Below are 24,475 nucleotides of genomic sequence, written 5' to 3'. Positions count from 1 at the left end.
GCAGATGTGAGGCTGGTGTCCAGCTCTTGCTGCCTTGGCTGCACATGAGCATCACACCCCATCTCCTCACCAGCCATCCACAGCTTCAGATGTTCCTAGCATAGGTGACAAACCAACTCCAGCCCTGCAGTTTTGATTGGAGCCTCACAGTTCTGTCCTAAATGAGCTGTGAAAATGCTCAAGTCATTCTGTTAGCTCAGTGGATGCACAAATGTTTGCCTTGCAATGACAACAAATCTTGTTTCTTTTTACACTGTTGTGTTGGAGGTACCAACACAAGGTTGTCCCATTTCATTACACTTTTTCAGAGGACAGACAAACTTAGGACTGACAGTTCCTTTGCACATTGAAGTAAAAAAGTAGAAAGGACCTGTTGGGGTTTGATTTACTTACATCTAACTTTTGCTTGTTCCTAATAAAAAAATAACCCTCTTGATTTCCCACACTGTCATTTCAAGCCCTTTTGTTGGGAATTGAATGTCCTGTAAGTACATGAAAGGGTTCTGAGACCTGCTCTTTGCCAGGCATCCCCAGGTGAAGAGGCCCAAAGAGCCCCAGCCTTGGCTCTGTGTGACATGAAGGCAGAGAGCACAAACCCAGGGTCACAGGGCCAAAAAAACCTCAGCTTGCACTGAGGGTATCCAGAACAGTGCTGAGAACGTGGGAGCACCTCCCTGCAGGGCACATGGCCGGGACATGCCCTGGGGACACGGGGAGCACGGCACAGCTCCATGGGCACTACAGGGGCCATCAGCCCTGGGGCTGCACCGCGAACCCTCGGCCAGCCCTTCTCAGAGGCACCTGCGTGAGGAACAGGGCAAGAAACGGAAAACAGAACGATATTCCAAATTCCTTTCCCTTCCTCAGGCGGGTCCGCAGTTGCTCTGTCCTGCCCCGCCTGCCCAGGGTGAATTCAGCTGCCGTGAGGGCAGCAATGGCGGTGAAGGTGTTCGCACGGAATTACAGGATCGCTAATGTTGGAAAGGGACTCTAAAAACACTGCGCCCACCCTTCCACGGCTCTGGGCTCCCAGCAGCTCTGGCCCCGAGCAGCCGCCGCACGCAGCGGTCGGATTTGACGAGCTGCAGCCTCAGCAGCCTCGTCGCCCTCATGATGTCGCGACATGGCGTCACACCGCAGTGACTCGGCCCGGCGCGTGCGCGCTGCGCGCTTCCGACGCGGCTCCTCCTCCTCCCGCCCCCGCTGCGCGGCATCACGCCCGAGGGGCTCTTTCCCCGCTCTGATTGGTTCATTGAGCTGCCAATCTTTTGAGGGGCGGAGCTAGGGGCGCGGCCCATCCAATCGCGGGGCGGTCCGCAGCGCCCGCACCGAGTGGCCGGAGTGGGTCCGGGTCCGGGCTGCGGAACCGGGGGCGCCGGCACGGACCGGGGTTCGGTGAGGGGCTGGGAGGAACAGCGTGGGTCAGGAGACAGCGATGTGCTGGGGGCTGGGGCTCTGGGAGCGGGAACCAGGAAGGGGCCGGGGGTTGCCGGCCAGGGTCGGGGCGCGCTGACAGTCTAGGGGCAAGGGGCCGGCGAGGGGACAGGGAGCGGGGGTGAGAGCACAGGGAGCGGGGACAGCCGGGGGCTGGGATCAGGGCACAGGGTCTGGGGACGGCCGGGGGCACCGGGGCTGGGGGGCCGGGCACAGGGGGCGGGGCTCAGTGCACAGGGACTGAGGATAGCCAGGGCACAGGGCCGGGGACAGCCAGGGGCCGGGCTCAGGGCACAGGGCCTGGGGACAGAGAGCGGGGTTCCGGGCACAGGGGCTGGAGACAGCCTGAGGTTAGGGCACAGGGGCTGGGGATAGCCAAGGCTCAGGGTTACAGGGGTCGGGGCTCAGGGCACAGGGGCCGGGGATAGCCGGGGCTGGGGAGCCGGGCACAGGGGCCGGGGACAGCCGAGGATTGGGGCTCAGGGCACTGGAGCTGGGGGCAGCCGGGGCTCAGGGCACAGGGGCCGGGGACAGCCGGGCCCGGCTCGGGCTGCGGGCCGGGCGGTGACGCCGTGCTGTGCCCGTAGCGCTGCCATGGCCGCGGCCTGGCAGGACGTGGTGCGGGACGCGGCGGCCGTGCGGGAGGCGGCGGCGGTGGCGGTGGACGCGGCGCTGCTGGCGGGGGTGCTGATGCGGACCGGGGAGCAGCCCAACGCCTCGGATGTGAGTGCACAGCGCTGCCGTGCCGGGGTTCCTGAGCCCTTGGCAAGGAGCGGCTCCCCAAGGGACAGCTTTGAGTGTCCTTCACTGGGGTGCAGCTCTCAGCCCATCCCAATGATGAGCACGGCTCCCAAGGGACAGCCCTGCCATACAGATTCCCTTTTCCAAGGAGAAGTATAGGTCTGGGAAGGTTTAGGAGGTTGCCTGTTGTAGTGCTGGGAGTTATTCCCTTTCCCAGCCTCTCACCACCCAGATGAACCTTTGAACCAGAGGAGAGTCTCACAGAGGGGCCTCTTTTGGCATGTTCCCAGCTGCAGTCAGCCTTTGTCCCATAACTAGGGTGAGGTGACAGGGGTGGAGGTGGCTGATGTGTGGGATTTGCCTCTGAGCAATCCCTGGTGGATGGCTGGGCTGGGAGGGCTCAGCCTGTTGGAGCAGAATGCCATGAGGGGTCTCAGAGGAAGAAGTGCCCCTGTGCAGGACGGGTGGGGCACCATTGGGGAAGGGTCCCTGAGGAGCCTGGGGGCACGCAGGCAGCTGGCAGGGGTACAAGGAGGGAGGTATTCACCAAAGCACTGCTACTTGATGTCAGATCAGGGCTCTGAGTGATCTCAAAGGGTGAGGGAGCCTGGGAGGAGAGGCCAAATACACTGCCAGTGTCCCTTGTTTGATGTAAAAATCCAGGTGAATTGGAAACCTCTCTGTGGTATAATATATGGGCTGTGAGTGTGACCCTGTGCACGTAGGATGAGCCAGGGCTCTGGAGCAGGGATCAAAGGAAGTAAGAACCAAACAGCCAGAACCCAGGACTGGCAAATTACCTTTTTCTCTGCCCCTGAGAAGTTCTGGAGGCAGTGCTGTCCAGTTCAAGGGGGAGGCAGTCAGCCCAGTCCCCCTGCGGGTGGTTCATAAAGCAGAACCCTCAGAAGCAGGGCACACACATGGCCTCAACCCTGCTCACTGCTCCTCAGCCTTCAGACAAGCAGAGGAAGCCCCTCCTTAGCCCCTGTTGAGCTGCCCAGACCTGAGTGCTGTGCTGCATCCCTGCCTGCAGGTGGTGAATTATGCCCCCTTCACGCTGCTCCCATCCGCAGTGCCACGGGCCTTGTTTGAACAAGCCTACGCCGTCCAGCAGGATTTTAACCTGCTGGTGGATGCTGTCAGTCAAAACAGAGAATTCCTGGAGCAAACTCTGGCCAGGTAATGTTTTTGCATGTTGCATTTTAATGAAATATTTTAAATGTGTAGCTTTATCACCCTTGTGGCATCTCTGCCTTTCTGAGGTCTTGTTGGGCCCCAGAAAATGGGACATCTGGCCAAGACCTGATTCCCTGCTATCATCTTCAACTTTGCCACTTTTTCAGGCTTGTGAATTCATACTTGTGAGCTTTTGAGCCCCTGAGCCTTAAATGCAAATCACTGGAGTCTTTGAGTCCTGGCTTTAGGAGTCTCTTAGTCTCATTCTGCATCTGCCTGTGTCTGTTCAGTACCCACCAGCTGTGCTGCAGCAGTGATGAAAAGGTGTCTGTTCTGTTTCCACACCCTCCCTCAGTCACCCCCTGCCCTCTTTCCCAGCCACAAGCTGTGGCTGCAGGAGAATTGCCCAGCTCTGGCTCCTGGATGCTGCTGAGTTTATCTGTGGCTGTTTCCCTGGGTTGTAGTGACCATCCCTGACTTTGTCACTTGTGATTGTGGGGCTGATGCTTGCACAAATCCCTCTTCCCTTCCCACTGCCTGTTCTGTGCTGCCTGTGCGTGTTCTGCTGCCTCTGACACTGGGACAGAGCAGAGGTGGCTGTTTTCCAGCATCCTTTTGTTCTGTTAAATCCTCACCCTTTGGAGCTGTTCCAGAGCTGGCTGCAGCCAGAGCCTGTGGGGACATGTTTGTACCTGTGCTTAGAGAATGCAGCACCTGGGGCTTGTGTGTGCTCAGGTGCCTGCCCTGTGCCAGGGCAGCTCCCTGGAGGTGCTGTTCAGGATTTGGGGCCCCGAGGAAAAGCCAGATCTGCTCTAGCAGGACCACAGAGTGTGGGATTTGGAGCCTGACAGGACAGGGGGATTGGATGAGGCTTCTCTGAACTGTGTGTGCAGGCCCAGAGAGACCTGTGGTTTCTGCCTGAACCTGCAGAATTCTGTCCCATCTCTGCCCTGGCAGTGAGTCACCTCTGCACAGGAGGGCCTTTTGTGGAGAAGCTGTGCTTGGCAAGCTGGGTTTGTGTTGTGGTTTTGCACTGAGCATTCTTGGGGAGGTGTTTCACAGTGTTATAGCACTTGGCTGAGCCCCAGTTCAAACCCAAGAGATCCCCAGAGGACATGGTTCTGCTCTTTGTGCTGGAGGATGCCCCTGCTAAGGGCTTTTTCTGCAGAATAATGAATTCTCTTGCTCCTCTGTGACAGCAGCAGGAGGCTGACTTGGTCTGTGTTTCTCTCTAGCACCATCAAGGTCGACGACTTCACAGCTCGGCTCTTCAGAATCTACAAGCAGGTTTTGGAGGAAGGCCTGGCTCAGGTACCTGGGCAGGGGATCCCCGTGGTCTGTGCCCCTTGGCATTGTGGTGGGGGTGCCTGGGCTCTGGCTGCAAGCTTTGGACTCTGAGCTGTGCCAGGCTGGTCACTCCCTGCCCTGCAATGTCTTGTCACAGCTGCTGAGCTCAGGACCTTGCCCTGTTGAGCAGCTGAGCTCTTTGGTTGGTGCTGCTGGAAACAGCCTGGCCTCGAGAGGGAGGAGTTTATGGGGTTTGTCCTCTGGGAGCCTCAGAGTGTGCAGGGACATGTGTCCTGTTGGGACCTGCCCTGGCCAGGCCACCCTGCAGAATCGCCTTTACTCTCAGTGTTGGGAGCTCCTCTGGAGCTCTGAGAGGGCTGTGGGCAGGGGAGCAGAGCACCCAGGTGTGTGACCTGCATGGTTTGTGTCAAACTGAGAGTGGCAGGACAAGAGGGAATGGCTTCAAACTGACATTGAACAGGTTTAGATGAGATATTAGGAAATTTACTGTGCAGGTGGTGAGGTGATGGCACAGGTTGCCCAGAGAAGCTGTGGCTGTCCCATCCCTGAAAATACTCAATTCCAGGTTGGACAGGGCTTGGAGCAGCTTGCTGTAGTGGAAGGGGTCCCTGCCAGCTGCAGGGACTGGGGTGGGGTGGTCTCTAAAGTCCCTTCCAGCCCAACCCATTCTTGGATTCTCTGGATCTGCCCTGGGAGGATTCTGAAGCAAGGTCAGCAAAGGATTTGCAGTTACAGGCCACAGGAGACCCCAGCTGCCCTCCCTGTGTTGCAGACTGTGTTTTTGGGCATCAACCGCTCCGATTACATGTTTGACTGTGGGCTGGAAGGCGCAGCAGCTCTGAGGCAGATAGAAATAAACACCATTGCTGCCAGCTTTGGGGGGCTCACCTCCCGCACTGCTGATGTCCACAGGTAAGGAGCACCTCCCCCTGCATGGCCCCTGTGCTCCCCAGGCTGCTCCTTGCTCCATGGACATGGCATTTACAGCTTTGTGTTCCACAGGTTGGTGTTGAAAGTGCTGGGAAAGAGTGAGGAGGCATCACAGCTGCTGCCCAACAACCCAGCCAAGGGGCTGGCCTTGGGAATTGCCAAAGCTTGGGAGCTCTATGGGTCCCAAAGGTAAGGAGCAGAGCAGGGAGCCTGAATCAAGAGATGGAAAGCTGTCCTGCTCAGGTGGGGTGATCTCAAAGGGTGAGAAGAAGAGGGAGCCTGGGAGGAGATGCCAAACACACTGCCAGTGTCCCTTGTTTCATGTAACAATCCAGGAGAGCTGGTGATCCAGCTAGGAGCATGTGGAGTGTTTATGGGTTTAATGATGTCCTTGGTATCTCTTCCAGGGCTGTGGTGATGTTTCTGGTGGAGGACGTCCAGAGGAATATTTTTGATCAGCGTTGTGTAGAAAATGAGCTTTGGAACAGGTAAAGTTTGAATTTTCCTGGGATGGGAAAGGAGGGAGGAGATGGTTCAGCTTCTGATATAGAAAGCTGAGCAAACAGCTGGCAGATCTTAGGAAGTGTAGGATGGGTTCCTAAACAGGGAGTTTTATGGAACAGGTAAAGGTGGAATTTTCCTGGGAGGGGAAAGGAAGGAGGTTATGGTTCAGTTTCTGGTATAGACAGCTGAGCAAACAGCTGGCAGATCATAGGAAATGTAGGATGGGTTCCTAAACAGGGAGTTTTTGGGATTTGTAGGATTTCTCTGGCTCCGTAGCACAAAGCCTGAGGCTCTCTGTGAAGGAACCCATGAGTTCCACCCCTGACCTGCAGCTCAGGTGGCCAGCTTGGTGACTGTGGCACTGCTCCTGCAGGAACATCCGCGTGCTGAGGAAGCGGTTCCGGGACGTGTTTGAGCAGGGCTCCCTGGATGCCAGCAGGAGGCTGTATATGTGAGTATGAGCCAAGGTGCGCACTCCTGCCAGCTCCTGGGCACGTGGGGCTGCCAGGGGGAGCCTGCAGCCAAAGCTGGGTGGAGGAAATGGCTGAAGAAACAGTTTTCTTCCATGCTCCAGGCTGCTGCTTCCTCCTGGAGCTGAGATGGCTTTGTGTTCATGGTGGTGAGATTTTGCAGATACACATCAGTGCCTTACAGTTGCAGTCATAACCTCCCTCCTTCAGCCTTCATTGCTCTGGGGGATCTTTACCTCCTCCACAAAGGTCTGCTCTGAGCAGCCCTGGCTGTTTGAGAGCTCCCACAGAGCCATTTCCTGTTCACTGTTCACGTGCTGCTCTGCCACGGGGAGCTGGGCTGGGTTGGTAGTGCAGGAGGAGGAAGCATTTCATGTCCTTTGGGGATCTCTGGGATTGAAGTCTCTGTGTCTTGCCTGTCCCTGTGGAGACCAGGATGGGAGGATCACAGACTCTCAGCTGGTCCCGAGTGTGACGTTTGTCCTATTTCCAGGTAATGTGCTGGGAGCTATAGAACCCAAGGGAAGGGACTCCTATGAGCTGGACTGTGAACCTAAGGGAACATGTAGTTTCATGACAATGATTTTTCTGTAGTGAGATTTTTTGACCTTTGGGGTCTGTGCTGTGTTTAATTAATGAATGTACTGTCATGGCTGGTAGTTGAGGGGAAAGCGTATCCCTTGTTATTCCTCCTGAGCATCCCCCCTGTCACTGCTGGATGTCTCCTGTCTGCCTGAAGCAGCTCCCAGAGCAAGTGCACAGTTTTGATGTCAAAGCTTGGGCATGTGGTGCCACAGCTGTGCTGCCAGCCCAGCCCTGGCAGGCTGGTTTGGTGCCTCTCAGGTTGTTGAGTTGATGTCTTACCTTGAATTGCCACAGAAGAACTTTGTTCCTTCCAGCTTCAAGAATCACAGAGCTGTTAAGGCTGGAAAAGACTCCCGAGATCAAGTCCAGCCTGTAACCCAGCACCACTGAACACATCCCCAAGTGCCACAGCCTCATGTCTTCAGGTTCCTCCACTGCCCTGAGCCACCTGTCCTAGTGCTTGAGCACCTTTTCAGTGAAGAGATTTCCCCTAATCTCCAGTCTAAACCTCCCATGGTGCAACTTGAGGACATTTCCTCTTATCCTGTCCCTGTTCCCTGGGAGCAGAACCCAACCTCCCCTGGCTGTCCCCTCCTGTCAGGAGTTGTTCAGAGCCACAAGGTCCCCCCTGAGCCTCCTTTTCTCCAGCCTGAGTCCCTCAGGCCAACATGGGGTTAAAAGATGTTAAAAATGAGGTGCTTACCTCTCTGCAGAGCTGGGTGTCAGAATTATTGAGCCTTTGGTTAGAGCAGAGGCTGAGTGTCAGCTCCCTGTGCCTTGGGACAGGCTGAGCTGTGGTTCAGTGGAGAGGAGCCAGGGCTTGCTGTGGCAGAGCCAGGCAGGAGCAGGAAGGCCAGAGGAGAAGGGGCAGGGGGCTGTGATCCCCGCTTGGTGCTGGGACCTGGCTCTGTGAGCACTTCTGCTTTCCATTGCAGGGACGGCCAGGAGGTCGCAGTGGTGTATTACAGGGAGGGCTACGTGCCCCAGGTCTACGATGAGCAGGTCAGTACCCACCCCCCTGCCCCAGAAACCACAGCTGGGCACTGCCCAGGCAGCTCCAAATAACCCCAGGGGCAGCTACCCTGTCTGGGGTGGGGTCAGTCCTGCCTGGTGGGGCTGAGAGCATTGGGAGGCTCCAGAGAGCAGGTGGGTGACCCTGCAGTAAGAAAAATGGGTGGCTTTCTTCTCCAGGGCGTCATCCCTTAGTGCAGCACTGAATTGTTTCTGTACAACAGGGGGTAACAGGTATGTGTACAGGTATGTTCTGTACAACAGGGGGTAACAGGTATGTGTACAGGTATGTTCTGTGTACAATAGGGGTTAACAGGTATGTGTACAGGTATGTTCTGTACAATAGGGGTAACAGGTATGTGTACAGGTATGTTCTGTACAACAGGGGGTAACAGGTATGTGTACAGGTATGTTCTGTACAATAGGGGTAACAGGTATGTGTACAGGTATGTTCTGTACAACAGGGGGTAACAGGTATGTGTACAGGTATGTTCTGTGTACAATAGGGGTTAACAGGTATGTGTACAGGTATGTTCTGTACAATAGGGGTAACAGGTATGTGTACAGGTATGTTCTGTACAACACGGGGTAACAGGTATAACTTACTTAAAGGTTTCAGACTTGGTCTACAGATCACTCTGTGCTCTCCTAGCACGATCAGGCTGCAGGTAATAATAGCACAGAGCAGATCTTGCTGTTGTCTCGAGGTGGCAGCACTGGACCAGCTGGGGAAGGTGCACACTGTGGATTAATTTAACTGTGCCACCCAGAGGTGGCGGGGAATTCGTGCCTGCTTTTCTCTGGAGTGCTACTCCCACCCCCTGTCCCTGCCAGCAGGCGGGGAGGAGACAAACCATATGTTGAGAACTGCACAGAAAAGAGCAGAGCAAACCTTTTGTGTGTTGTTTTCCCTCTTGGCACGGCTGCTCCTGCTCTGCCTCAGAACTGGGAGGCGCGGCTGCTGCTGGAGCGCTCGCGGGTGGTGAAGTGCCCCGACATTGCCACGCAGCTGGCGGGCACCAAGAAGGTGCAGCAGGAGCTCAGCAGGCAGGGGACACTGGAGAAGCTGCTGCCAGGCCACCCCGAGGCCATTGCTCGGATCAGAGCCACCTTTGCAGGACTCTACTCCCTGGATGAGGTGAGTGGCAGCGGGGCTGGAGCAGGGAGGGACACGCACTGCTGTGCTCTTAGCAAAGCCCTCTCTTCTTCTCAAGCAGGGGGCCTTGGGGAATTTGTTGGTGCCTCTGCTCAGAGGGATCTGCTGAGGAGCCCCTGCTGCTCCCTGATGCTTTGCTGTTCACAGAATCATTTAGGTTGGAAAAGCCCTCCAAGATCAGAGTCCAACCTTTGACCAAGCACCACATTATCAACTAGACCATGGCACTGAGTGTCACATTCCATCATTCCTTGAACACCTCTGTCACAGGCATATTTTATGAAAAATCCTTTTGCTAGGATTTTTTCTCCTGACAAGCTGAGAGGCCTCAGAAACTAAATGTAAACAGTGATTATCTGCTGCTGTGGAATGCAACAGGTGCATCTGTGATTGGCCCATGTTGGTTGTTTCTAATTCATGGCCAATCACAGCCCTGCTGGCTCAGACTCTCTGAGAGTCATGAGCTTTTGTTGTCGTTCCTTTCTATTCCTTTCAAGCCTTCTGATGATAAAATCCTTTCTTCTATTCTTTTATCATAGCTTTAATATAGCATTTTTCTTTTAATATAATATATATCATATATATCTCTTTTAATATAATATATATCATATATATATTATATTAAAAGAAAATGATATATTATGAAAATAATAAATCAGCCTTCTGAAACATGGAGTCAAGATTCTCATCTCTTACCTCATCCTGGGATCCCTGTGAACACCACCACACACCTCCAGGGGTGGTGACTCCATCCAGCTCATTCCCATGTGAAATCACCCTGTCCATGAAGAAATAATTCCTGGTGTTCACCTGTTTCCATCTTTTCCTGCCAGGGTGAAGAAGGTGACAGAATGGCTGCCACAGCCATCGCTGACCCCGACCGCTTCGTGCTGAAGCCTCAGCGTGAAGGTGGAGGTAAGAGCTGGGCTCTGGAGTTGTGAGCTGGGCTCTGGGGGTGTGAGCTGGGCTCTGGAGTTGTGAGCTGGGCTCTGGGGGTGTGAGCTGGGCTCTGGGGGTGTGAGCTGGGCTCTGGGGGTGTGAGCTGGGCTCTGGAGGTGTGAGCTGGGCTCTGGGGGTGTGAGCTGGGCTCTGGAGGTGTGAGCTGGGCTCTGGAGGTGTGAGCTGGGCTCTGGGGGTGTGAGCTGGGCTCTGGAGGTGTGAGCTGGGCTCTGGGGGTGTGAGCTGGGCTCTGGAGGTGTGAGCTGGGCTCTGGAGGTGTGAGCTGGGCTCTGGGGGTTTCCATTGTGGTTTGTGCTGTGTTTGGGACAGGCAGGAGCTCTGTGCCAGCTCCTGGTCTTGTGCTGAGGGATAAATGGTGGCTTGTGGCTACTCATAGCCATGGGGGCTAGTCCTGCCACTAAGGCAGTTTTGCTCCTGGAGGAGCTGCCAAGGCCCTGGTGCTGGGTATGGGGAGCCCAGGCAGCACCTGGGGAGACAAAGGCTGGGTTATTTGGGCTGCCAGGCCCACAGAGCTGGGACCAGGGCATTCTGCTGTTCTGGAAGGGTTTGATGTGCTGCTTTTGTTTGCCAGGGAACAACCTCTATGGTGAAGAGCTCAGGGAGGTTCTGGAGAAGGTCAAAGACAGCCCTGAGAGAACTTCCTACATCTTGATGGATAAGATCAAACCCCAGCCAGCACTGAATTACCTGCTGAGGGCTCACAGTCCCCTCCAAGTGTCTGAGTGCATCTCTGAGCTCGGGATCTTTGGTGTCTATGTCAGGTGAGCAGTGTGCTCGTGTTCCAGGGCAGTTCCCTGCTCCTGATGTGGAGCAGGAGCATTTTGCCCTCTGTGCAGCCCAAGCACAGCCACAGCACAGATGTCTGGGGACATGCAGGTGCAGGGGACAGGTGTGACCACTCACTCTGTGCCCCTGGAGCAGCTCTGAGCACATGTGCTCATGCTGAGCTGCTGCTCTGAACCTGCTGCCACACGAGCTGTTGGGAAACCACAGGGCTGGTGCTGCAGTCACTGGTGTAATGGGATCCTGGGGTCCATGTGTCCCATCCCTGATTTCTGGGAGCATTTCTTGGGTTCTGAATGAAGCCCCATGTGTGGCTTTTCTGAAGCCCTAGTAGTCTCTGAAATACCTAATGGCCTAATGCCTGTTCAACTCTAATAAGAGCTGGTTTTGTAACCCTCATAGGCGACATTTCATAGGGTATAAATGAAAGTCCTTTTCACACAGTCTTGGGAACAAAGGTGCTCTGGCAGCATTCAGCCCTTGGCAGTGCCCATTTGCAGAGGGGCCAGTGCAGCCACCACTGCAGGGCTCCCATGTTAGCCCTGGAGCTCTGCAGAGCCTCAGTGCTGTGCAGGGTCTCAGTGCTCTGCAGGGGCTCAATGCTGTGCTCTGCAGTGTCAGTGTCCCTCTCTGTGCTCACTGTCCCTCTCTCTGTGCTCAGTGTCCGTCTCTGTGCTCAGTGTCCCTCTCTCTGTGCTCAGTGTCCCTGTCTGTGCTCACTGTCCCTCTGTGCTCAGTGTCCCTGTCTCTGTGCTCAGTGTCCCTCTCTGTGCTCAGTGTCTGTGCTCAGTGTCCCTGTCTGTGCTCAGTGTCCCTGTCTCTGTGCTCAGTGTCCCTGTCTGTGCTCACTGTCCCTCTCTGTGCTCACTGTCCCTGTCTCTGTGCTCAGAGCCCCTCTCTGTGCTCAGTGTCCCTCTCTGTGCTCACTGTCCCTGTCTCTCTCTGCAGGCAGGGCAGGGAGCTGCTGCTGAACGAGGCCGCCGGGCACCTGCTGCGCACCAAGGCCATCGAGCACGCGGACGGCGGCGTGGCAGCGGGGGTGGCCGTGCTGGACACGCCGTTCCTGGTGTGAGGAGCCACAGCCCCACCCTCCTGCTCTGCTGCCTCAAGAGCTGATCTGCCCCAGGGGTTCCTCCTTAGGGTGCTTGCCACGGTCTGACTGCTGGAGGCTGTGAGGAGGGACTGTGTGATGGAGTCCTGGGTGCCAGCCCCAGCTGCTTCTGGTGGTTCCCCCTCCAGGAAGGATTCCCTTGCTCTGCCTGCTCAGGGGCCCTGCCCTGGGCACAGCCCAGCTGTGACTCCCAGCACTGCAGGGTTCTGGGGGCAGGGGGATGCAGAGCAAAGGGTCAAAGTGCCACTACTACTTTGTGCTGCTCCCACTTCTGAGCTCCTTATGCTGCATGGTTTCTGGAGACATACACAGCCTAAGGAACGAGAGGAGAAAGGTGGATGGGCAAGGATCAGCCTTTATGTGCCTCAGTGCTCTCCAGCTTAAAGAGGAGAGCCCAGCTCCACTCCCCACGGCCTCTCCAGCCCTCCTTCCCATGCTGCTGCTGTCCTGATTTCTGTTTTCCCCTGTGCCTGAGGATCCTCAGGGTTCCTGCGCCAGGCACAGCTGCCCTGGGTAATTTGCCCAAGGGCCTCTTGCTTTTGCTTTGCCCAACTCCTGTTTTATTGGACTGGGTGCCTCTGTGCCACACAGGGCAGGCAGCAGCGCAGGGTCCAGGGCAGGCTCCCTCTGCCTGCTGCAGCCCTGTCCAACAGATCTTCACAGAATCCCTCAGAGGTGGAGGCAGCTCCCAAGGCAGCAGAGAATTGGAGCCTTGTGTGTGTTGATAAATCCCAAAGCACCCTGGGTTGGGGCCAGTGCATCCCACTGCAAACCAAACCCTGAGCATCTTCCTGCCAGGGAGCCCCAGCCTTGGGAATGCTCCTGCTGAGCCTGGGAGCTCTGTGGTGAGGAAGGAGTTGCAGGGGAGGCTGGGCAGCACAGCCCCCGCTCCCAGCACCTTACTGTGGGACCAGCACCAGCAGAGGGGGAGATGTGGCTCCCTCCAGGTTTTATGGATCAGTGGGAACAGCACAGCAGTGGAGCAGTGTGGGCTCTCCTGCTCAAGGTCTTCTGCCTCTTTCTCCAGCCCCTTCTCCTCCTCAGCCCTAAAAGCTGCACCTTTCTGGCAGCAAAGAGCTCAGGCAGCCTCAGCCCAGCCCTGTCAGTAACACAGAACCAGCACAGAGGCAGAATCCCTGCAGAATGGGATGTGCTGAGTGGCAGAACCAGCACAAAAGCAGAATTCCTGCAGAGAGGATGTGCTGAGTGACAGAAGCAGCACAAAGGCAGAATTCCTGCAGCCTGGGTGTGCTGAGTGCCAGCCCTGCTGGCTCTTTGCTGCTGCAGCATCAATCACCAATTGGTCACCTGGGAAACTGCTCCATTCTCCAAGTGTGACTGAAACTGGGCTTCCTGGGTGTTTTGTTGGGGGATTGATTACCCCAAGCCAGAGATTAAAAGGAATGTGCAATCTGACTGCTGTTTGTGCATTTGTCCAAGCCCAGGGGCACACCTGGCCAGGTGTGCAGAGATCCATGGCTGTGCCTGGAAGGGGAGCAGGCCTGGGGTGGAGGTGAGGCAGCCCTGAGCTGTGCTGACAGCTCTGAACCTCCTCAACGTGGAACCAGTGATGTCTGAGGGGGTTGGTGACGTGTGTGTGTCACACTCTCTTGTGTTTCCCACAAGCCTTGGAGCAGCACTGGCTGGAGAGCAGGGAGAAACTGAGGCACAGGATGGAGCCAGCACTGCCAGCCACAGTAAATCCCAGTCCATGGAAAAACATCACTGGCAGGAACCTGCCCTTCCCCATCCCAAAAGCCAGTCCTGGTTTCTGAGCACTGAGCACCTCCCACCCACACCCACTCCAAGCCTGTTTCCATTTTGTTTTCTTGAATTTTATTCAATTTTGCATTAAATTCTCGCTGTTTTCCAGCCAAAATTACATAGCTAACAAAGAGTAACAGGAGGAACGATGATGTAGGAATCCTTGTCACCAAGGTGGCACAATCCAGTGGTACAGAGCTGTGGGGGCACATGGGGACAGGCAGGCACCGAGGTTACAGGTGACACAGGTGCTGTGCCAGTGAGAGCAGCAGGTAACAAGTGAGGTTTGGGACTTGGCCAACAGCCCAGAGGAGCAGCCCAACACCTGCCCTGAGCACCCTGAGGCAGCTGCTCCTCCTTTCCAGCCCCAAGTCAGCTCAGGTTACAGGTAATCCCAGGCCACTGGCACTCCCCAAACCAGCTGTTGCAGCAAGTTTTAAAGCCCAGTCCTCCTTTGGTTTAAGTGCAAAATCAAAGAGTTCACATGCAGGTTTCACAGAGACATTGCAAAGGAGGTATGAGCCCCAGCTCAGCCCCGGCTGGAGTTAAAGGTCCTTCACTGGAGGAAGGATGGCTTTGGCAGGACCCTGGGGGTGGTCAAGGCTCTTGGGGAAAAGGGTCGTGGGCCTGTAGCTCTCATCATCCTTAAGTCAGGTCAGATTTACACTGACTTGAAACATCTCCCACCATTTTTCCTGGTGAGGAGATGAGTACGACTCCCACAGCCCTGCCTGCCTTGGTTTCTCTGCTGTGGCAGTGCTCATGGTGCCATGGGAAAGGTGCCTCTGCCTGGCTCCATTTCCTCTCCATCCTCCCCCAGGACACAAGAGGAGCATCCAGCTGCTCCAGCTCTGCTTCAGCTCTGAGCTGGTCCAGCAGAACTGGAGAAACTGGGGCTCCATGGAAATGTCACACCAAGGCTTTTCCCTTTCAGTGGTGTCCATGGCCAGTGAAGGACCCTGGGCTGGGGACAATGCACCAGCTGGCACAACACAGTGAGGAGCAGCAGATCTTGGTATCAGATTGCCCCACAAAACCTGTTTAAAGCCCAGAGCTCCCTGGAGCCTTGCCCCAGTGCCCTGGAGGCTGCAGGGAGCTGTGCTAGCAGCAGGCCAGTGGATGCAGGATGAGCCCAGCCCTGCAGTGATGATGTGGCTGCTGCAGTGCTCCTGCAGCTCTCCAAGCACAAAAGGAAGCTCAGCTGCTCTGTGGGCAGTGGTGGATGCCCCTCCCAGGCCTGCCTGCATTGAGTAACTCCAGCATCACTTCCCCTGCAAGCCCCAAAGCTCCTTCCCACTGTGCACAAGGTGCCAGGGCCCCTCCAGACAGAAAGTAAGTTAACACCCTCTCCCCAACCCCCCAAAATTAAATTAAAACCAAGAACGAGGTGCTGAAAAAGGAGGAGGATGAATCCCTCTGTGCACCAGGCTGACCCTCAGATGTGTGACATCCATCTGGAACATGACAGACACCTCACCCAGGGCATGGACACAGCCTCTCCAGAGCCAGACTCTCCTCGTTTCTACCATTGGTACATTTAATTCAACAGGTGAAGGTTTCCTTCCCGGGCAGGCAGTGGCCGTTGGAGGGACCTGCCCATCAGATGCCACTGCCACTGTCCTACTGAGCTGCTCCTGCAGGAACAGTGTCACATCTGCTGTTGAAAAGCTGTGTGATGACGCCCGGGTCTGCCAAGGTGGAGATGTCTCCCAGTTCGTGGTCATCTTTGGCAATCTTCCTCAATATGCGTCTGGTGATCTTTCCTGTAATGACAGCCAAGAAAGGGAAGCAGGAGTCAGAATCCCAGGATGGTCTGGGTTGGAAGAGACCTTAAAGGTATCTCTTCCCAACCCCCTGCCATGGGCAGGAACAGCTTCCACTGTCCCAGGCTGCTCCCAGCCCTGTCCAGCCTGGCCTTGGGCACTGCCAGGGATCCAGGGGCAGCCACAGCTGCTCTGGGCACCCTGTGCCAGGGCCTGCCCACCCTCACAGGGAACAATTCCTTCCATATGTCTATTTAATCTACACCTGCCTTCCACCAGTTTAAAACCATCACCCCTTGTCCTTCATTATCTGTCTAAATAAAAAGTCCCTCTCCCCAGGAGTCAGCATCTCTTCAGCATCCTTAGCAGAAGAGGGAAGTACCAGACCTGCACATCCTGCTCACCCTGAGCTTGTACCTCCCCTAATCTGAGCAGCCCTGGACCAGCAGAGCAGGGCTGCTCAACTTCCACTGGCAGGAACTGTCCAGTCCTGCCCTGGAACTCACCTGAGCGGGTTTTGGGCAGGCTGGGGGCGTACTGGATGTAATCAGGTGTTGCTATGGGCCCAATTTTGTCTCTGACTGCAAAAAAAGGAGAGAGATTCATTGTAGGGCTGAGGAGAAGCCACACATCCTTTCCATGATAAAAGGACAGAAGGGTAAGACATAGAGCCCAGCTCCTGGGACACCTGGCAGGGCAGTGCCTGGGGACAGGAAGACCTGCAATGCCATCAGGGCCAGAAGCACATCTCCCCAACACTGAGAGTACTCATTTTTTCACTCCCTCCATCTTCCAGACTCCTCCCTAACAGCTACAACCAACACAATGACCTTGATAGAGCAAGGATTGATTCAAATTCACTCTTGGGTTCCTCCAGAGAAGAAGCTGCCATGGGTCTGTTTGGTGCGTTCAATGGGGTAGTTTGCAGTCAAACAGCTCCTTGAGAGCAGAGCACAAACACCCAGAGCACCTCCCTAAAGAAGCCCCATGATCCTCTCAGGATGTCCCAGTCTGGCAGGTAGAGCCCTGCTGCAAATAAAAGCCTGTTGAGCAACCCAGCCCCTCACAGGGCTGCCAGCTCCCACGAGGCAGAGATGGCATCACATGAGCTGCCAAAGGCTGGCAGAACTAATTTGAGTCTTTGCCACCCTGCTGTGTAATCAAGAGGCAACTTGTGGCACTTGTCCACACTGCATTCCCCAGACCACAGGCAGCACCAAGTCCTAAACCCCTCCATCACCTGTGCTCCCCCTGCCTGCTCCCCAACATTTGCCTGTTGCTACCTTGTTTTTTGAGCTCATCTGTGAGGTCCTGGCTGAACTCGTAGCCCTCTCTCAGGGTCACAAAGCAGTAGAGGCACTCTCCCTTCAGGGGGTGGGGGTGGCTGACCACGGCAGCCTCGGCCACCGCGGGGTGCTCCACCAGGGCTGACTCCACCTCTGCCGTGCTCAGCAAATGGCCTGCAAACAAGGGGGACACAGAGCTTTACAGGCCTGCAAACAAGGGGGTGACACAGAGCTTTACAGGCCTGCAAACAAGGGGGTGACACAGAGCTTTACAGGCCTGCAAACAAGGGGGACACAGAGCTTTACAGGCCTGCAAATAAGGGGGACACAGAGCTTTAGAGACCTGCAAACAAGGGGGACACAGAGCTTTACAGACCTGCAGGAAGAAGCCTGAGTCTGTAAAAGGCCCTAAACTACAGATCTGAGGGCATCAGTTTGATGTGCTTGGGAAAGGACAACAGCTGGAGAGTGACACTCATTTCTGCAGTGCTCTGGAAGCTGCCAGGTGTCTCCCAGCTGCAGAAGCCACCTCCCTTGGCTGCTCCCCCTCCCACCTTTAGGCTTTCTGGAACAGATCATGAACATTCACAGTGATGCCTTTCCAAGGCACAGGCTGAGGAGGAGCTGGATTTGGCAAGAGGAGAGCTGCCCACATGGTCAGCCAGGAAGTGCAGAGGAAGAGGTTGGATCTGCAGAGTCCAGGCTCCAGCCCAGTGCTGTGGGGAGGGGCAGTGACACTCCATGTCCTGGGGCAGGGGCACAGCTCAGTCCTGCACACCTGTGCTCCTGTACCTGTGCTCTGACCTTCCACCCCAGCACTGCTGTCACAGAAAGCCACAGCAAAGTTGTCAACTCCCAGAATTGAAGCTGGTGAAGAATCAAGCACTGCCGGTCAGGTGAAAGGATCTAATTTGATCCAGGGGCAAGTAAAGCAGCACCTCAGAGCAAGCAGGACATCCCTGAAGGATACAGGCTCCAGGAAAGGAGGGAGGGAGGTATTAAATAGAGTACATGGAAAATTATGGGCTGAGAAGCAGCTGAATTTCAAAGACTCAATTGAGAGAGGTGGGAGAATCTTCAGAGCTCTGAGCAGCCTGATCCAGCCTTGAGGTGAGCCCTTAATGGAGCAGCAGGTTGGATTAGCAACCCCATGGTCCTGCCCAAACTCTGTGAATTCCCTGTGGCCCTAAATCCTGCAGTAGAGGTGCCCTGGCTGGTTACAGAAGGTTCCTTCCCTCCAAGGCTTTGTCTCCAGGGAAAATGGTGCAGGAAGTCACCAAGTCACAGCTTTGTGTGTCCCTGAAATAACCCTGACCCAGAAACTGGATCCACCTTGAGGACAAGCTGCTGAGCAGAATCACAGGTGCAGAACCATCCCCTTAGAGCAGGTGGCTTTTGAAATGGATGTAGAAGTGTCACAAAGCAAGGTGTCACAAAGCACATTGGTCCCCACTGAAGACAAAACTCCTTCTTACCAGAAACATTCAACATGTCATCAATTCGCCCTGTGATCCAGTAATAACCATCTTTATCTCTTCTGCAACCTAAAAATAGCCAGAAATGAGTGTGAGGCAGCAGTGCCAGCCCTCAGAGCAACTGATAAGGGATTCTGAGGGCAGGACAGGGCAAGATTCCCCCTGCTGTCCCCAGGCCCCTGTGACCACAGCAGTCTGGAGCCCCTTACCATCTCCTGTCAAGTAGTAGCCAGGGAACTTCTGGAAGTAAATGGTTTCAAACTGCTGGTGCTTCCCGTAGACCGTGCGCATGATCCCTGGCCAGGGCTGCTTGAACACCTGGGGCGAGACACACAGCTGGGCAGTGAGAGCCAAAGCCACAGCCCAGGCTGGCACCACAGGGAGAGAGATGTCAGACAGCCATAAACAGCACTCAGACACTTGCTGCCAGTGCTGATCCACTGGGAAAGTCTCAGCGGCTTTGGCAGGGGGAAGGAGCTTGGCTGAGCTGTTGTTCCCATGCTGCTGTCTTGCCCACATGCGCATTTAGTGATCAGCTGGAAAAGCTCCCATAGTTATGGCCTTGGAGGGAGTTCCCACCACCCAAGGGTGTGTGGACCAGAGTTAGTGGAGGCAGAATCACAAATTTTTTAAGGTTGGAAACGTCCAACCATCATCCACATTCACTATGTCCTGAAGTGCCATCTCCACACATTTTTTGAACACTTCCAGGGATGGTGACTCTACCCCTTCTCTGGGCCAAAAGATGTGGGTATTCCAGCAGGAATGTCCCAGAGCTCTCAGGGAATGGACAAAGGAAGGCTGGGGAAGATCAGCCCTTCCTTACCACATTATTTTTTAAAGCTGGAAATGTCCAACCATCACCCACATTCACCACTAAACCATGTCCTCAAGTGCCACCTCCATACGTTTTTTGAACACTCCCAAGGATGGTGACTCTACCCCTTCCCTAGGCTAAAAGATGTGGGTATTCTAGCAGGAATGTCCCAGAGGCCACAGGGAATGGACAAAGGGAGGCTGGGGAAGATCAGCCCTTCCTTACCAGGAAACCTTCTGCTTCTCCTTCCAGCTCTTGCCCCGAGTCGTTCAGGATGGCAGGGACCACACCAAAAAAGGGGAATGTCTGCCATGAGGACCAGGGAGAAAGGAGAGATGGAGGTGAATCCCTGAATTAGACCCCCATTAACCAGAGAGAGTGGGAGGCAGGGCAAGGGCAGCTTTGGAGCTGTGGTACATGGGGCCCACAAGTGTGGCTGCATGGGGATTGAGATTTTGGCTGGTGGTCACCTCTCCATGTGCACCACTGTCCCCCCAGCCCCTGGCAGGCTCCAACCCCCCAGCCATGGCACAGCCAGGGCCTGCTGAGGCTGCTGGGGAGGAGAACACGAGTACTCACGGCAGAGCCTGGCTTCGTGGGGGTGGCAGCAGGAAGGGGTGTCAGCATGTGGCCTCCCTGCAAAGAGAGACAAACACCAGTGAGTTTGGGCCATGCCAGCCCATCCCACAGCTGTGCCATCAGCTCTGGGAACAGCACATCCCAGTCAGGGCTACTCAGGGCAGGTGTGGAGATGGGCCCTGGGAAGGATATGGCAGTGGATGGGGAATCTGGGCACACACTTGGAGCTGGTGGAGAGAAAGAGGGGCAGGAGAGCAGTGGCCAGAGCAGAGTTAGGAAGAGAACCTTGGGAGAGCAAGGTTTCTCCTTTTGGAGCCTGCTTGAGTTGCAGGATAGGAAGAGAAGGAGCACATTAGGAGTTTCCTGGGCAGACCAAACAAACAGACCCCACAGACCCCAAACCCCACTAAGGGAAAGCTGCAAGGAGGCCCTGCAGGGAGCACAAGGGACAGAGAGGTGCCAGGGACACCCAGGCAGGACTCACCGTCTCTGTCTGCCAGAAGGTGTCCACAATGGGGCACCTCTCCTCTCCCACCACACGGTAGTACCACAGCCAGGCCTCGGGGTTGATGGGCTCACCCACGGTCCCCAGCACCTTCAGGGACTTCCTGCTGTGCCTGCAGAGAGGAGGGGGCGGGCAGGGGCTCAGCAGGCTATGGAGCTGTGAGCCTGCTGCACAGCAGAGCCTGTGGGAACCCCTGGGCTACTCAAAATGGACCTTCCAGGTACAGGTCAGAGATTTCTCAGCACTCTTCCACAGGAGAGGAGAGGAGACCTGGGTCATTTTGGCATCTGCTGTGCAAAGCCAACATCCTCCTTCCCCTGGGACTGGCACTCACTTTTTGACGGGCTCCTCGCCGTACTTCATCAGCATCCGGATGGCCGTGGGTGCTGTGTAGAACTTGGTCACCTTGTACTTGTCAACAACGCTCCACATCCTGCCAACATCTGGGTAGGTGGGGACGCCTTCAAACTGAGCAGGAGACAGAGCAGTGACACAGCTGTTCCTCACTGCTCCCCACCTGCAGCACCTGCCCAAGCAGGAGGAGCCAAACGGCAGCTGGACCCCAGCATGTCCCTATAGGGGTACACAGTGAAACCAGCCCGGGTCAAGAACCCTCTCACTGGGCAGATGGCATCCCCCCTCATCCTAGCACGTCCCCTGACACCCCCTTGCAGCACAGGCACTTGGGTGGCCACCACAGTGACACAGTCCCACCAGCCCAACTGACCCTGCCCACGTGGCAAAGGGCAAGAGGTCCAAACACTGAGACAGAATCACAACCCAAAGCACCAACAACTCCCAAAGGCCTCCCCCAACATAACAGTGATTTTCCTGCTTGCACTTCCCCGGGGATTCTTGGGCATAGGTCTCTGGCTCCCTGATCTGTTATACTGCCAAGAGAGATACAGGCACAGGAGTTAGACAACAAGTTGTCAAATCAGCAACAGCAGGGAAAACATCACTCCCTGATTGAGTTTTTGCATTAAGTCAAAGCAGCACTGACTCCATTGGTACTCAAGGCTTGTACTTTTATGGGAAAGAAACAGGGGAGCAGTTTGAAACAGTCTGAAAAACTACAAAAATTTCTGTTGTTTGAAAAGGCCACACACAAACTACTCCCCCGAGAAGTCATCATAGAGCACCACCCTTGCTCACAGAGCCCTACACACCATCACAGAGCAATGCAGGGGTGCAGCTCAGCACCACCACCTCCCGTTTGCTGGAGTGACAGCAGCCAGGGGCACAGGGCACTCACCAACACGCCGGTGGCCCCGTTGGCCAGGGGGCCGTAGGTGATGTAGGAATGGCCTGTTATCCATCCAATGTCAGCTGTGCACCAGTACACGTCCTCAGGTTGGTAATCAAACACGTATTTAAAGGAGGTGGCAGCAAAAATCATGTACCCACCCATGGTGTGCAGCACACCCTGCAAGGAGAAGGCACAGCAATGTCAGGGTGAGCTCCCATCAGCACCCTCACCCTGCCAGGCCCAGCTGAGCATCGCTGCCTCCAACAGCAGCTGAGCAGGAATGACCAGCACAGCCCCTTTCTGAGACCTCTGTGGCTCCTCTTCCTGCTGGGGCCTCCCAGCACCCCCCACACCAGTTCCCCCAGCTGAGGGGTCCCCAGGGCTCAGCCTGCCCCGTGCAGGGAGCTGGGAGCACACCTTGGGTTTTCCAGTGGAGCCGCTCGTGTAGAGGATGAAGAGCTCGTCCTCGGCATCGCACCACTCGGGCTCACACTCTGTGCTGGCACCAGACATCAGCTCATGCCACCACGTGTCTATGGCTGGGTTCCAGGGGGTCTGAGGAAGGCACAAGGTTGGGAACAGGCTTGTCCAAAAACAAGAAAGGGGGAATGAGGAGCACAGCCCAAACCCTGCCCCCATCACAGGCCATTGAGGGGGATGTTCACAGCACAGCCTGCTGCAAACCATGCACCAGAGCTGCAGCTCCCACTCCCAAAGCTCCTTTTGACAGCTCACAGCCACAAGGAAACCTTCAAACACAGTCTGGCAGCAAGGCCGTGTCTGAAGCAGTGTCCAGACCACAGGTGATGGTGGTGAATCCCCGTGGGTGGCAGCAGCAGCTGCTCTGGGCTGGTCCCACTGCCAGGCTCCTCCTGCCCTGTGCTGCAGTGCTACAGCCAAGCAGCAAGCACAGCCACCTGTCCCACACACCTTGTGGGGACCCTGATGACAGCACGGCCTGAGTTGAACAGCAGCACTGTGGGCTCACACTGCTTGGCCCTGCAGGCCACCCAAAATACCTGTTCTCTGATATTTTAGGTAATAACTACCCAGCTAAGAAGTGACTGCACCAATGCAGAGCCATCCAGCACTGCTGACTGAAGATGCCAGAGCTGTGACAGAGCCACCAAGCCTGTGGCTGATGGGCAGAGGGCACCCTGAGGGCTGTTCTGGCTCCCCACCTCTCCAGGCTGGTGGCACAGCTCAGGACAAGACTTAACTTCCCCTGACCTTCTCACCTTTCCTCAGAGAAGCCTGAGGGAAGCTGGGCAGGGAAAAAGCCCAGCCTCAGCTCAGACCTCCACTTCTCACATCTCTGTGAAGGCAGGACCTGACCCAGAGCCCTGCACATTTCCTCCTCACAAAGCCAGGCTCACCACAGCTCCCTCAGCTGGGGTGCACAGAGAGCAGCCCCATGGTGACTCTCCGCAGCCCTAAAGATGTTCATGAGACATCTGGAGGCACTGGGACCCCACAGCTCCTGCACATGGGGAGGGGACACCAGCTGCTTGACAGTTTAGCACACTTGGAAAGCTTTCACGGACCCTCAGGCTCCTGGGTTTACCTGGCAAAGCAGTTTCCACAATTCTGTCCCACCAGCAAGCCCCCAGCAAGGCACCAGGTAAACAAACCCAAGGCTATCCAGCAGTTTTCTCTGATTTAGCAGCCAGCCTCCAGTGCCCAGGGAGGAGGTCACACCATGGCATTGTGTGTCTGTGCCTGCCTGCCCTGGGGTCACAGCCACAGCTCCTTGGATGAGGCAGGAGATCAGATGCTGGCTCTGGAGATGCAGGTTTGCTGCAGGTGCCCCCTGCCAGCCTCCCCACAAAGGGAAGAGCATTGTGAGAGCTGCTTCTGAAAGGCAGAGAGCCAAAGCCTGGCCTGAGTGGTGACATCCCAGTGGCTCTGCACTCCCAGGGGTCACCCCTGTGGCTGTTTCTGAAGCACTGGTGGCACTGCACTCACCCCCAGGCTCTGGGCAGCTCTGCCAAGCTGGGTGGGCTCTGTCTCTGCCATGCAGCTGCTGGCACCACGGTTAGGAGGGCACGTGTGGCTGGGCAGCAGTTAAGGGAGGTGGGGAGCTGCACGGGAAGCACAAGGGAGGTGCCAAAAAGAGGAAGGCAGTGCTGTGTGTAAATACCTTGGGGTGGAGTCTCTTTGAGCTTTCAGTCTTTTTTTCCTGTTAAAAATCCACAAAGAGGGTGTGAAATCTGGGAAGGGGGGGATCCACACTGGGCTTTGCACGAAGGGAGCTGGAAGCCCACAGGCCTGGATGCTGGAAAGGCTGGAAAATCACCACCTGGCAGGCTGGAAAATGCTCAGATCCAGGGCCAGGCCAAGAGATGCTCTCTGAGCAGAAGCCTGCCCATTTCCATCACCTTCCCAGGGCACCAGCTGCCCCCAGGGCAGGTCCCCAAGGCCACCCCCTGCACATGGCTGGCTGGGAACAGAGGCACAGAGCCAGCACACAGCCCACAGACCATCCTATAGCCTCACACAAGGCACAGTAAAAATGCACCCACGAGGGAAAGAATCCTTAATACAGTATGGAAACAAGTAGAGTAAAGAGAGCCAAAGGGTAAGAGACACCCTCCAGCCTCCCCCAGGACATTCTGCACAAAAACCTCACCTCACCTACTGGAACCAGCACAGGGACAGGCTGCCCTGCAATCCCCTGCCAGGGAAACCTCACACAGAAAGGCTGGTCTGCTCCAGATTTCCCATTCATTGCATCTACCCTGCTCTCACAAGAGAAATGGCAGAGCAGGCCAAGGAACACGGCCAGGCTGTCAAACAAAGAGCAACACTCCAATAAAATTAACACAGCTGAACGAGGGCAAATAAGTCAAAGGTAGAGAATCTGCTGGA

The 24,475-nt window shown here is 55.7% G+C and overlaps 2 protein-coding genes across 2 annotated transcripts in view; one reads left to right on the top strand and one right to left on the bottom strand.

Moving 5' to 3' along the window:
• The first annotated feature begins 2,028 nt into the window (after nucleotides 1–2,028).
• GSS (glutathione synthetase) lies at nucleotides 2,029–12,247 on the top strand. Its single transcript, XM_054274921.1, has 12 exons — nucleotides 2,029–2,157; nucleotides 3,209–3,354; nucleotides 4,587–4,662; nucleotides 5,432–5,571; nucleotides 5,662–5,778; nucleotides 5,997–6,077; nucleotides 6,467–6,544; nucleotides 8,084–8,150; nucleotides 9,103–9,297; nucleotides 10,149–10,230; nucleotides 10,847–11,036; nucleotides 12,007–12,247. The coding sequence occupies exons 1-12, from the start codon at nucleotides 2,029–2,031 to the stop codon at nucleotides 12,128–12,130; spliced, it is 1,425 nt and encodes a 474-aa protein (XP_054130896.1). The 3' UTR covers nucleotides 12,131–12,247.
• A 1,747-nt stretch (nucleotides 12,248–13,994) lies between these two features.
• The window catches only part of ACSS2 (acyl-CoA synthetase short chain family member 2), a 31,613-nt gene continuing 21,132 nt past the window's right edge, over nucleotides 13,995–24,475 (bottom strand). The window contains exons 8-18 of the mRNA XM_054274917.1: nucleotides 22,025–22,162; nucleotides 21,614–21,784; nucleotides 20,693–20,826; nucleotides 20,338–20,470; nucleotides 19,854–19,910; nucleotides 19,500–19,580; nucleotides 18,667–18,775; nucleotides 18,458–18,526; nucleotides 16,980–17,156; nucleotides 16,203–16,277; nucleotides 13,995–15,696 (exon numbers count right to left, since the gene is read on the bottom strand). Coding sequence (XP_054130892.1) covers nucleotides 15,554–15,696; nucleotides 16,203–16,277; nucleotides 16,980–17,156; nucleotides 18,458–18,526; nucleotides 18,667–18,775; nucleotides 19,500–19,580; nucleotides 19,854–19,910; nucleotides 20,338–20,470; nucleotides 20,693–20,826; nucleotides 21,614–21,784; nucleotides 22,025–22,162 — 1,287 coding nt within the window. The 3' untranslated portion in view covers nucleotides 13,995–15,553. The remainder of the gene's footprint in view (nucleotides 15,697–16,202; nucleotides 16,278–16,979; nucleotides 17,157–18,457; nucleotides 18,527–18,666; nucleotides 18,776–19,499; nucleotides 19,581–19,853; nucleotides 19,911–20,337; nucleotides 20,471–20,692; nucleotides 20,827–21,613; nucleotides 21,785–22,024; nucleotides 22,163–24,475) is intronic.

This window comes from Melozone crissalis, unplaced genomic scaffold (assembly GCF_028551555.1).
Source record: "Melozone crissalis strain CALT ecotype California unplaced genomic scaffold, PUWL_Pcris_2 ptg000017l_1, whole genome shotgun sequence".
Taxonomy (NCBI): domain Eukaryota; kingdom Metazoa; phylum Chordata; class Aves; order Passeriformes; family Passerellidae; genus Melozone; species Melozone crissalis.
This window is presented reverse-complemented; position numbering and strand designations above follow the sequence as displayed.

What these genes read in the sequence shown, in the direction of transcription:
- GSS (XM_054274921.1), top strand. Translation starts at nt 2,029, where the DNA reads ATGGCCGCGGCCTGGCAGGACGTGGTGCGGGACGCGGCGGCCGTGCGG. An exon ending in AGCAGCCCAACGCCTCGGAT is followed by an intron (nt 2,158 to 3,208) that starts GTGAGTGCACAG and finishes CCCTGCCTGCAG; the next exon opens with GTGGTGAATTATGCCCCCTT. An exon ending in GAAAATGAGCTTTGGAACAG is followed by an intron (nt 6,078 to 6,466) that starts GTAAAGTTTGAA and finishes CTGCTCCTGCAG; the next exon opens with GAACATCCGCGTGCTGAGGA.